This window comes from Sebastes umbrosus, chromosome 11 (genome assembly GCF_015220745.1).
Source record: "Sebastes umbrosus isolate fSebUmb1 chromosome 11, fSebUmb1.pri, whole genome shotgun sequence".
NCBI classification, from domain to species: Eukaryota; Metazoa; Chordata; class Actinopteri; order Perciformes; family Sebastidae; genus Sebastes; species Sebastes umbrosus.
The window spans coordinates 18,737,743-18,750,849 of NC_051279.1; the positions used below are offsets into that span (position 1 = coordinate 18,737,743).

The 13,107-nt window shown below is 39.4% G+C and overlaps 2 protein-coding genes across 6 annotated transcripts in view; one reads left to right on the plus strand and one right to left on the minus strand.

The window, feature by feature from the left end:
- creb5b (cAMP responsive element binding protein 5b) overlaps positions 1-919 on the plus strand; it is a 48,182-nt gene extending 47,263 nt beyond the window's left edge. For 4 of the 5 annotated variants that reach the window (XM_037785088.1, XM_037785087.1, XM_037785083.1 and 1 more), the window contains one exon: positions 765-919. In XM_037785088.1, coding sequence (XP_037641016.1) covers positions 765-919 — 155 coding nt within the window. The other variant, XM_037785086.1, reaches the window with a different exon arrangement.
- A 3,272-nt stretch (positions 920-4,191) lies between these two features.
- LOC119497171 (probable serine carboxypeptidase CPVL) lies at positions 4,192-10,263 on the minus strand. Its single transcript, XM_037785092.1, has 13 exons — positions 10,178-10,263; positions 9,874-10,055; positions 9,447-9,568; positions 7,227-7,341; positions 7,031-7,089; positions 6,844-6,923; positions 6,673-6,739; positions 6,386-6,508; positions 5,673-5,804; positions 5,405-5,503; positions 5,094-5,267; positions 4,799-4,981; positions 4,192-4,711 (listed from the first exon to the last, which is right to left on the minus strand). Exons 1-13 carry the CDS (start codon positions 10,180-10,182, stop codon positions 4,613-4,615), a joined length of 1,440 nt encoding a protein of 479 aa, XP_037641020.1. The 5' UTR covers positions 10,183-10,263; the 3' UTR covers positions 4,192-4,612.
- Between the last annotated feature and the right edge of the window lie 2,844 nt (positions 10,264-13,107).

Below are 13,107 nucleotides of genomic sequence, written 5' to 3' on the forward strand. Positions count from 1 at the left end.
CACGCTCGTGGCGGGACTCTTCCTTTCACATATGGGTGTTGCACACTCTGGTAGACAGCCCGGACTGGGAGTTGGTAGTCTGAATCCCCGTATGAGACCTGTTTTTCCATCTGACAGCACCTCCGCGCACAGAGGCAGCCGAGACTCGATGTGAGAAAGACGTCACGGGCTGCACGTTGGCATCCAAACTCTTATGGATGCCCCGAGATCTCACTGATTACCGGACTGCGCCTCGGCTCAGCCGCGCATGACATCAGAGCCCCACCCTTTGATACGGATACAAGTGACATTTCCACGTAATTAGGATAAGGCACCTCCCTGTGTGGCTTTAGCGCAGGAAAATAAGGCTCACATCCCGCTTGGCTGAATGGTTCTTTTATACAGGAGAGAGCCAACTCCCAGACTGGGCTGGGAGACTTTCATCGATGAGTCTAGCTTGTGTACAGATGTCACCTTCAATGTGTCCAGACTTCAGCAGGCGTGTTTATGGAGTTGAGTGATTCACTTTTCCATTTTTGTGCTATCCATTTATGGCTTGTTTTTGGATGACAGGTGAGAATTAAGTGTGTTTGACATTCATCTGTTTCTGCTAATAAAGCTTTTATTTTTACAATAATGAAATTTGGTCTGTGTTTATTTTGATATTATTTATCATCATTTGTTTTACTACATTATATTTTGAAGCTTCTGTGTAGAACTTGAAGGTTTGTAGTATTTACACTACTCTACACACATCCTCATTGATGTCTCTGCTGTCTCCTCAGGTCCAGACAGCAGTCCGGCGGGCAGTCCAGCGCCAGCGTGCTCCCAGCAGCAGGTCATTCAGCACAACACCATCACCACCTCCACCACAACCGTAGGGGGCAGCAGCGTGCACGGGCAAACCAATCACCGCACAGACATTAACCCCATCCACTAGGGACAAGAGAGACGTTATAATCCCAGCCCAAACTCCCCCTGCTTTCTGAGGGTCGCCAGCTGCACATGTATGCTGACCCCCACCCCTCCCTCCATCAAGAAAAACCTCAAAGGCCTGTGAGGCTGTTCTTTATACAGTAGCTACAGTATGTATTTTTATAGACCAACCCTATTAACGCATAAATGTTCTATGGTTTGTTGCCTCATTTTTTTTTATCTGTTTTTTAGCGAAAAAAGGAGTTTTGCTAATTTCATGCAGCGTTTAAGTGACTTTTTCTGTTGTGTTAATGGTACAAAATGGACGTAAGCCTCAGACTGTCATCTCTATTAGCAGACCTTGGGTCTCTGTATGCCTGATGGACTGAAAAATGAGTTAAATCATTCTCTAAATATCACTTACAGACAGTGTGTTGAGTGTATGCAACAGACACTAAATTGTCTGTGAAGTTGTTAAGTCAAACTGTCACCATGATGTCTTGAAGACAGGAATATGCAAGCAGGTGTAACGATCCTTTTCTTTCCTAGAAACGTATATGACTGTTAACCTTTTTCCCTGTTCTTAAAGAGTGTCATAAAACAGTGAAAACATGATCAAATGGAAGCAATACGTCGCAGTATTGATCATCTTCTCTACCGTGTGTCCACATTCTGATCAGCATGGCCAAGCCACTCTGGTCCCGAGGACATTACGATGCTGTTACAGCTACAGAACTGTACACTGTGATACCAGTGAGGCAGCTCGGGAGTCGAAACAAACTCCTTCGCTCTCCAGGACCAACTGAAGCTTTAATTATTGAGGCCTCATTTTTGTCTGTTTGTGCATCTGGATTTTAGGATCCATAGTTTTGAGTATGTATGGGAATTATGTTTTGCCTTCTTTCCACTGCAGAACAAAGTTCAGCAATGTGTAAAGAAAGAAAAACAAAAAAAGAGTGTGAGAAAGTGACTGAGCATGATTTTTTTTTTTTTTTTGACTGGCATCCCACAACTGGCAAAGCGTTTTTAAAGAGGAGCAGTTTATGCCTGTGCTTTTCCAAAATGTCACAATGTGCCTGAATCTCTCTTAAAATCTTCCGTTGGCTTTCTGTAGACAGCGACTGTTCTTCTTCAAACAATCAAAACCATTTAATTCTCTGCGTTTTATTAATGAGTCGTCTCTGTTATCGGCTTTGTCGTGGATGTCTGCTGCATGTGAGCTCAAAAACCAGCTGACCAAGGAGAAAAATACCCGCTTTCCATTTGACCTCTGACCTCTTCATCAACTTCTCTTCCTCTCTTTCTCAGGCCTCCTCTGCCGAGCGATGGATGTACTAACCTTTTTTTTAACCTCCCTTACAGCCTTGAATCTTCACGCCTTCTCACGTTGACTCCTCTTTCTCTCTTTTCCTACGACCAGGAATGTCGACTCATTAGCATGATGACCATGATGCACTGTGTTTTACAGTAGGATGGATGAAATACATTCCACTGACAGGTGGAGCGATCGCAGAGCTGTCTATGCACTTTGTCCTCTGTCGTGCCAGAGGGTAGAATAGCCATATTAAGGTCCGAGTAATTCTCAGTGATCCCCCTTCCCCCCCTTTTTTCACACACCAGCGCGAAACTTAAATGTGTTTGGCTTTATGGAGAGACTGTGCCTGGCATGCATCACATGTCTGTAGATAAAAGAAGGGAACCTATAGGTGCTCGTATTGTAAGGACCCTGCACCGTTAAGTTTGTGCTCTTTTTATTCTGGAAAAAAAAAAGATGAAGGATGTGAATTGAAAAGCTTTATCCTCATTATGGGTTACATTCAAGTTTTGTCAAAGCATTCAGACCGTTTGAGTCTGTGTGTGCAGTTTGATGTGTGTCGATGAGAGAAATCGATTCTCTTGAAAAGGGCTTTGTCGTACCAACCCTTTGAGCTGAAGCTTGCCTTATGTTAGGTTGTTTTTTAGACCATATTTAGACTGTTAGACCATTCCAAATTAACCTCTTGCATGTGAAATTTATGACCTCAAAATACTTTCAACTGGAATCATTTTAGAGCTATTTTAGAGTTAGATACGAAAGTCTCTAGTTTCCTTTTTGACATTTGGGTCCAGGTTCAGAGAAAAAGATATTTGTTACTGCAGAGGCAGATGAAAAAAGGACAGATGGAAGTGCAGTGTGAGTGTGTGGATTTGTGAGAGGTGGAGAACAATTCCTATGTATTAATGATGTTATAATTGTATTATTTTAAATCTAAAACTATAAATATTGTACATAATGTCAGTAATTTCTGTAATCCTGTACATGTAATGCAACCACCTTTCTTTTTGAAGGGAGTAAATGTGTGGTACATGTTTGTAAATAATGTTCGCATAGCACTTGTTGCCTTTTGTTTGTACGTCGAGGCTCATTTTCAGCGCTTAAATACATTGTTTATATGTAATGAACTGATGAAATCCATTCTGGCCTGCATAACTTTGTACATTTTTTTTCGTGTGTCTGTAATGACATTGTCTCTCATTTTTGTTTTGCATTTGTACAGATGTTAAAGTATCACTGCAGTTACATTACGGTATGAAAATAAAGCACTTGTTCTGTAACATACAACTAACTGATGTGATTTGATGTCACAATTAGCTTGTACTTGAAATCCGGTGACACAAATGTTTTCTGTGCAGATAACCAGAGTACAAAAATGAACTGAGAGATTAATTGAATATTTTAGGAATTCTATTAAAAAGAAAACTAATGTTGACATCAAGCGATCAACAGTATTTCCCCGATGCTTGTCCTTGAAATATAACTGCTCATTAAATAGTTAGGTGCTTTAAAGGTTTAGAATACTCATTAATTATTGAACCGTCTAGACATCTTGATAGATGCCTGATGAAATAACATGGCAGTTAACTTCAGTACACAAACATGTTTGTCAAAAAATAACCAACTAAAACTACAGAACACTTCAGCGTGTCAAATATATTTTAAAGCCACATGAATAGCCGAAAATAATGAAATTAATAGCAGGCATTGTTTATTGTTGTAACATGCAAATTGGCCCCTATTCTTCAGAGATATGAGCCATCTAATATTGTTTTTAGGATCTATGTTCAATAATAAGAAATGTAGTTGTATTAACTTTTTAAAAAATGCATTGAATGACAAGTTTTGTGAAGTGCTATTGTTTAATTTCTGTCTTTCTAAGGAAATTTCTTTGAGCACAGTGACCCCTGGTGGACAAATTCCATTCAACAACAGGTGTGTCAATTAATAAAAAGGCTTCTCTGATCATTAAGACACTCAGATTTAGAAAAAAACAAAAAACATTTTATTTCAAGACAATTCATCTCTGGTTTCAAGGTGTTTTCTTTATATTTCATCATCAAGCATGTTCTGATTGAATGCAACAAAGACTATTTTCCTCATACAATCAAACAGAAATAAACGTGAAATAGTTTTCACAGAACTCAGGTTTGATAATCAGACTGAATTGGCAGTCATTAACACTTATTTTCACTATTTGATGATTCAAATGTCTGGATCCAGGCTATGAGAAACTTATTTCATTCGCAGTCCAACGTCCCACACCAAATGTCACCTCTGCTAAAATACTGGGGGGGAAAAAAATCCACAAGGTGCTGATTTGGCTGAGACAATCAACAGTCATTAATCAAAAATATGCTTTTTAAAGTGGTTGTGCTTATGTGTTTCAGCACCAAAAACACATCATATAAATCCCTTTGTTGAGAGGAATCTGTCAATCATGTCAAAGGACCTCGCCGGTTGGTCGTAAGGCAGAATGTGTCCTCCTCCTCGGATGATGACCTGCGCGACAAGAAGGACAGAATTTAAAATGGGTGTTCACGGAGTTCCTTTCACATTGTTTTTCAACTGTTGTTATTAACCGCCCACCTGGTAAAACTCTCCAACTTGTCTCACATAACCTGCCACCTCGGTGTCGCTGGGCTGAAGCTTCCAGTGGAAGCGAGGGGCTGTTTTGTACTCAGCCGCCCCGGTCCAGTTGACGGTAGGCAGGAACCTCTCAGTCAGTGGGGCTGCAATGATTACATCCAGTTGACCATTGTAGATTAACACCTGGGTGTATGTAGAAATGGACCAAACAGGAAGAGACTATTAGAGAGGGATTTTCTAAGCAACATACAATTAAACAAAATACAACTACAGCGTATAATCCCACACCCCTCACCCTATAGTTGTCCATCAGCACCCCCAGCCACGGTTTGATGCTCTTCATGAGATCCTGCAGAAGGTACTTCTTCACCTCCGAGCCGTCGTGGAACATCAGGTTCCCCACATGGATGGCACGCCGCACAGCTGGCAGAGTCACAAACGAGGAGAAGTACTCCTGGTCTTCAGGCTCCTGTGGTACACAAAAAAAGCAAATGTAGTGGGTTAAAACTATTTTAAGTAATAATTAGTTCAGATGTATTTAAGGTTTTGCTCAAAGAAGAAGTCCCACAGGCAGCTTTGAGCCCTGCCAGCAGTGTTTCTACGCACGTGACATGTCATGTAGTTGTAGTAGTTGGTGCAGCCGGTAGCATTTTGAAGGAAGGAGGGATATGGTTCAATATCACCAATCACCAAGCTATCAAAAACCTGAAGTCAGACGTTAACAAAATAGTCAGCTAAAGGTTTGACTTTATTCACAATTTTACTAAGAATGAGAATAAAAATGGTATTTATTGAACGATTATAAATTAATGAAAATCTAGACAAATGATGATAATAAAAATCACAGACTTTTCTGACATATGTAACCTCTTACCTGAAAAGCCTCCAGCCACTTCTCCTGCTGGATGAGTTTAATCCCAAAGTCCGTCTGCTCGACGACGTACTGTTTCTGGAGTTCATCTATCATACCTGTTTGGTACATGAACTCAGCATAACCACCCAGCATCTGAGATGGGGAAAAAAAGTAAAACATTATACTCGTCTCATTTCTACATTGACATGTCTGAACTGTAGACTACTACACCAATAACACCTGACGGGGTCAAGCTGAAGAGAAGTGAAAAGCTCCCTGCTGGAGCGTGACTTTTTTTTTAAGTGTAGAAACATGAGAACAAAGAGAGCGAGAGAGTTATTAACCAACTTTCTGATTAACACAAGATTGCTTGATGATTGCTCCTCATTGTATGAGATGGGATGAGATGAGGCATGAAAGAAGAGATGAGATTAGAGATGCAATGAGATACTAGATGAAAGATGAGAAAATTTGATGATTTTTTTTTTTTTTTAGGGGCACAGAGCAACAAGTACAATCTGGAGACACAGGAAATAGGCCTTTTTCACTGCAGACATTTTGACAGTAACACCTGTGCTTTTCCTACTATGACAAGTTAAAATGTCTGCAGTGAGAAAGGTTCATTCATTAGTCAAGATGATGAAGTTTAGAATCTAAATCAGCCAGAATAACTGATTGTGTGTTCAGAGGCTTTAAAGAATATCAGAAAAAATGACTTTTTGTCAGATACGCACCAGTTCTGGATCACAGAGCCCGTCACCGATAGCCATCCCCATGAAGTTAATCTTCACCTTGGCAGTGGGGTTGTTTTTATGAATGTAGTAAGAAATGGCAGGAACATACTTCCCTGCGTAAGACTGCATGGGGACAGAGAAGGTTTACAACCTCCAATTTATCTTGCATGACAAGCATCTAATGAGTATAAATGTGTGTCCAAGTTAAAAAGCCACTTGTATAACACCACTACTATATCAATTAATATTAATATACAAAGCTTGAAAAGAAATAAAAACAAACATACCTCCCCGGTTGCATAGAACTCATTGGACTGATACTCAGGAAAGATCTGGAAGAACTGTGTTAAAGCACTTTTAAAGAAAAAAAAGGGAAGAGATGGGAATAAAAGTTAGTAATCAAACCACCAGACTCATAGATCCAAGTGACAATGACACTATGTGTGAGTTAGTTTCACCTGTACAGATCTCTGCCGACATCATCCTGGTTCTGAGCAAAACCTGCGTCCTCATCAGTGAAGCTGAAACCCGTTCCAACCTAGAAAAAACAAATACTCCTCCTCAAAGACTTCATGACACCTTGAATGAAAGATGTGTTTCAAGTTGTGGCTTTTTTTGTCTGAGGATGAATAAGTAATAGCGTACCGGATTGTCGATGTACAAAACTGAATATCTCAATGTCCAAGCGTAATCCCTCATACCAACTGCAAAGACACAAAACATATTATATTGGAGTAAATAATGCTCCAATATAAACTATACAGGGCTCAAGCTCATTCAGTTAAATAAGGATTACAGTGCATGTGTATGTATGCCGCTGTAGTACCAGATCGGTTCTTACCAGTCAAGTTCTTAAACACCACATACGGTCCATGTTCCACAAAGAGACCGAACATGGAGGTTCCACCGGGCCCGCCTTGCAGCCAGAGCAGCACCGGAGCTTTATCTTGATTTGCCTGTCAGTCAGGGCATCACACAGAAAGTTAAGATCTCAGCACCACCCAGTGGTTACTTCAGTTTATTAACAATAGAGGTCAGGTTTAGGTTCATCAGACTGTAGAACTGTGGCAAACAATCAAAGTAAAATGTCAAACATCTGTCTTTTATCACCGAATATGTGAATATCAACACCAGACTATCAGATTTAACAGATTTACGGCTGAAATAAAGATTTTTATTTTTATTTTAAAGTCTCAGAAATGTGTTTAAATATGTGAGTGACATCAACTCTCATACAGTATACTAATAAACACTGACTCCTGTAAATGGTAGCTGTCACCTGTAGAAGCATCTTCACAGAGGCTGAACTGAGAGGATGAAAATGGACTGAATGGAGAGTCATTATTTAGGGAGATGAAAATAAATGTCATGCACTATAATGTAGGGGTCTAAGAAAATATCAACACATATGAGTATCGTGATATTATTACTGTATCGATTCTCCTAAACACTGTATCGATTTTAATTAACCTCATAAAGATCTGACGGCCCGCCATCGGGCCTGGCTGCTAGGAGGCTAAATAACACTCCAAAGTTACGCTAAATTTTGGCGAGGAAACACTGGCATGGTTTTCACAGGGGTCCCTTGACCTCTGACCTCAAGATATGTAAATGAAAATGGATTCTATGGGTACCCACGAGTCTCCCCTTGACAGACATGCCCAGTTTATGCTATTCCAATGCAGTTTGGGGAAAAAAACATGCAGTTTTTTGCATGCAGTATAAACATGTTATTTTTGCCAATTCTAAAATGGTTTATTTCTGGTGTGTTCTTTACACTACGACAGTTTTCCTAAAATTATACTTCGCAATATATACAGTCGAAATGTTACTCCAGTATCATGATACGCATCGTATTGCCAGATTCTTGCCAAAACACAGCCCCGGTATAATGTGAGGTTTTCTATAAATATTCTTTATCGCTACAAATATTTCACTCAGTGTTATGCAAGTGGCATGTGACATTACCATGCTGAAACATTAAAAGGAAGATATGAGACTTGGTTACTGATTTACAGCTTTTACCAAAAACAAAGTTCACCAAAAATAGCTCAGTCTTCCTGCAAGACCCTGGTTAAAAAAAACGTGACTTTTAACACAAAACACAAAGTCTACCATCATCATAGCTTACATTCCCCCAATGATTGCAGCTGACTAAATACACACAGGTGCAACTCCTCCTCACAGGTTGGACTGAGTAATGAATACCTCAAGTGCAATCAAGTTGAGTTCCAAAGAAAACAATAAGCACGAGAACGAGTATTTATCTAAAAATATCTGCTTCCTCCTTTTTGTTATCCTCTCCTATAAACTGCAGCACTGACAGTAATGCAACTGTGTAACATGGAAAGAAGAAGTCTGAGCCTACCATCAGTGCACCCCAAAGTCAAATCTCCTCAATGGAAAAATGATTCTCAACATTGGTGCACAATAAAAGTTGCATTGTGTGTATCCTACCTGCCCATGCAGCACCACATGACAGACCCGAGGTTAGCTGTGAAGAAGGTGTTGCTTCTTTGCTATTAACTATGCTGGATTATCTTAATTAGTAACCTTCCACATTAGAAACCAGCTAAAGATATAATTTAAGTTAAAACAATATTTTTCAGGAGTTGGTGAAGACCAAACCAGAGGAAAAAAAAAACACTAGAATAATGGATTTGGATTCAGTCAGGTGGCCAGAAGCACAACTCCAGTGAGATAATAATGCTGCTCTATGTGCGCTGCATGTGTAAATTGGTAATTGTTAACCAGAATTAAATTTGTTTAATAATCCTGTATATGCCAGCTGTGTGTAAAATTAATGTTTTTTTTAAAATGCTACCATGTATACTAAAATCACTCACAATATCTTTAAATCTTTATATTGTATTAGCTATTACATTAGTATTAGGGTCTTTTTCACTGCAGATATTTTCACTTGTCATAGTAGGAAAAGCACAGGTGATACTAATAACAACAACACTATTTCAAGTGTCAAGCCATGCCAGTGTGAAGGTGAGCCAGCATGCACAACAACAGGGCACTCATTATTAATGTTAGTACTGAAGTCTGAGCCTACCATCAGTGCAGGGAAGAACCAAAAGAAGAGGTTACTGTTGTATTTCTTGTTGACAGTGAGGTACCCGGCATGACTCTTGACGTTTGCACCTGGCAGATCTCCTACCAGACTCAGTTTCTTGGCTGGAACAAAAAGAAGAAAAGATGTCTGCAGTATGATTTTTTTTTTTTTTTTTTTTTTTAAATTGAACAAATTCAAATTTACAAGCAACATGGGTCATAGATTATTGCATTCGACTAAAAGGAAAAGATGCATACAGAACAAGAACAGATACAATATGTAAAATTATATATGAAAATAATAATAAATTAAATTAAGGGCCAGGGCTGTATACCTGTAATTCATATTCTTCTATTATGCTAAGAAGTTTCAATGCATTTTTGTTTTTCCTAAGGCTCTGTATAGTAATGCGGGTGCACTTATATACCTTCATCTATGGCTCCCTTCTCCAGGTATGGAGTGAGGAAGAGAGGAGACCCGGGGTCGACTCCATTCAGGCCGCTGACAGAGTGAGATTTTCGGCAGAAGAAGGACGAGCAGCTCCGTGATGAGAGAGCAGAGTCCAGACAGTCCACCAGAAAGAGGAAACCCAGAGTTTCCCTCCACAGCCTGCCCAATAGTGACAACATCAATATCAGACTACAGACCTGCTCAGTCATGTGTGCACCTCAAATACCACAATACCACTCACATTTCAAAACAATCTGATCTTCTAATTTGTTAAAACTCACCTCATGTTCACTGTTGTTTCTATTGCAAACAGAATAAAGTCCAGCCTTTAGTCAGAGAGACGTCTTATGAAGTCTGTCAGCTGTGTGGACTGACTAAACGGCTGAGGAGTCACATGATCAGCTCTGCGGTGGTCACGTGACGCATTTAGATCACGTGGTCATTGTTGTTTAGTTCACTGTTTTTTAATTCCTCAACGAGGTCTTGCAGGAAAACTTCTATGTTCAGTTCAGTTCAGACAATTTTATTTATCCCCAAGGGGGCAATTCATTTGCAGCATTCCCAGTCCATACATCCATACATACAACAGACAACCAATAATTAGTTAAATCAAAGGAAACATATTAAAGGCATGGGGCAGTTTGAGGGATAAGTTACAATAAGAACCATATAAACACATTAAAAAAAAATAAGAAACAATATATGAGAACAACATCAGGACTATGCTAGTTGAACATAATGGTTAGAAGACAAACGAATGGGATTCAAAGCTAACAGTTAATAAGCATTAACTCTTATACATTATTATTGCATTATTATGTATTATATACTACTGTATGTATACAGTCTATGATTTAGAAGGATAATTCTGAGCATGTAGGTCTTTATAATGACCCATTTGATCCCTTCTTGTAATTTTTTTTTAATTATCTCATTTTAAATGGGGCAGTTGTATTCATAGATTAATTGAAGCACACACTTTATATTATTTCCTGTTGAGCACAAAGTGTTCAAGTGTTTCCTTTAAACTCACTGCCAGAATAATGCTCAGTCAGCATTTGGAGTTTCTGTACACTTTATATAATAAGGAAGGAAGCATAAAAATTGAGACACGAAATGACTGGTTTGCTTCTCACTGTCATCTCGAAACTTGATAATTAAAAGTTGTGTAAAGCCTCCAGGTTTGACTGTGATAGGCTGGGACACCTGTCAATCAAGCAAAAAACACCCCAAAGTCAAATCTCCACACATATGAGTATCGCGATATTATTACTGTATCGATTCTCCTAAACACTGTATCGATTTTAATTAACCTCATAAAGATCTGACGGCCCGCCATCGGGCCTGGCTGCTAGGAGGCTAAATAACGCTCCAAAGTTACGCTAAATTTTGGCGAGGAAACACTGGCATGGTTTTCACAGGGGTCCCTTGACCTCTGACCTCAAGATATGTAAATGAAAATGGATTCTATGGGTACCCACGAGTCTCCCCTTGACAGACATGCCCAGTTTATGCTATTCCAATGCAGTTTGGGGAAAAAAACATGCAGTTTTTTGCATGCAGTATAAACATGTTATTTTTGCCAATTCTAAAATGGTTTATTTCTGGTGTGTTCTTTACACTATGACAGTTTTCCTAAAATTATACTTCGCAATATATACAGTCGAAATGTTACTCCAGTATCATGATACGCATCGTATTGCCAGATTCTTGCCAAAACACAGCCCCGGTATAATGTGAGGTTTTCTATAAATATTCTTTATCGCTACAAATATTTCACTCAGTGTTATGCAAGTGGCATGTGACATTAACACGCTGAAACATTAAAAGGAAGATATAAGACTTGGTTACTGATTTACAGCTTTTACCAAAAACAAAGTTCACCAAAAATAGGTCAGTCTTCCTGCAAGACCCTGGTTAAAAAACACGTGACTTTTAACACAAAACACAAAGTCTACCATCATCATAGCTTACATTCCCCCAATGATTGCGGCCTCATTTTTGTCTGTTTGTGCATCTGGATTTTAGGATCCATAGTTTTGAGTATGTATGGGAATTATGTTTTGCCTTCTTTCCACTGCAGAACAAAGTTCAGCAATGTGTAAAGAAAGAAAAACAAAAAAAGAGTGTGAGAAAGTGACTGAGCATGATTTTTTTTTTTTTTTTGACTGGCATCCCACAACTGGCAAAGTGTTTTTAAAGAGGAGCAGTTTATGCCTGTGCTTTTCCAAAATGTCACAATGTGCCTGAATCTCTCTTAAAATCTTCCGTTGGCTTTCTGTAGACAGCGACTGTTCTTCTTCAAACAATCAAAACCATTTAATTCTCTGCGTTTTATTAATGAGTCGTCTCTGTTATCGGCTTTGTCGTGGATGTCTGCTGCATGTGAGCTCAAAAACCAGCTGACCAAGGAGAAAAATACCCGCTTTCCATTTGACCTCTGACCTCTTCATCAACTTCTCTTCCTCTCTTTCTCAGGCCTCCTCTGCCGAGCGATGGATGTACTAACCTTTTTTTTAACCTCCCTTACAGCCTTGAATCTTCACGCCTTCTCACGTTGACTCCTCTTTCTCTCTTTTCCTACGACCAGGAATGTCGACTCATTAGCATGATGACCATGATGCACTGTGTTTTACAGTAGGATGGATGAAATACATTCCACTGACAGGTGGAGCGATCGCAGAGCTGTCTATGCACTTTGTCCTCTGTCGTGCCAGAGGGTAGAATAGCCATATTAAGGTCCGAGTAATTCTCAGTGATCCCCCTTCCCCCCCTTTTTTCACACACCAGCGCGAAACTTAAATGTGTTTGGCTTTATGGAGAGACTGTGCCTGGCATGCATCACATGTCTGTAGATAAAAGAAGGGAACCTATAGGTGCTCGTATTGTAAGGACCCTGCACCGTTAAGTTTGTGCTCTTTTTATTCTGGAAAAAAAAAAGATGAAGGATGTGAATTGAAAAGCTTTATCCTCATTATGGGTTACATTCAAGTTTTGTCAAAGCATTCAGACCGTTTGAGTCTGTGTGTGCAGTTTGATGTGTGTCGATGAGAGAAATCGATTCTCTTGAAAAGGGCTTTGTCGTACCAACCCTTTGAGCTGAAGCTTGCCTTATGTTAGGTTGTTTTTTAGACCATATTTAGACTGTTAGACCATTCCAAATTAACCTCTTGCATGTGAAATTTATGACCTCAAAATACTTTCAACTGGA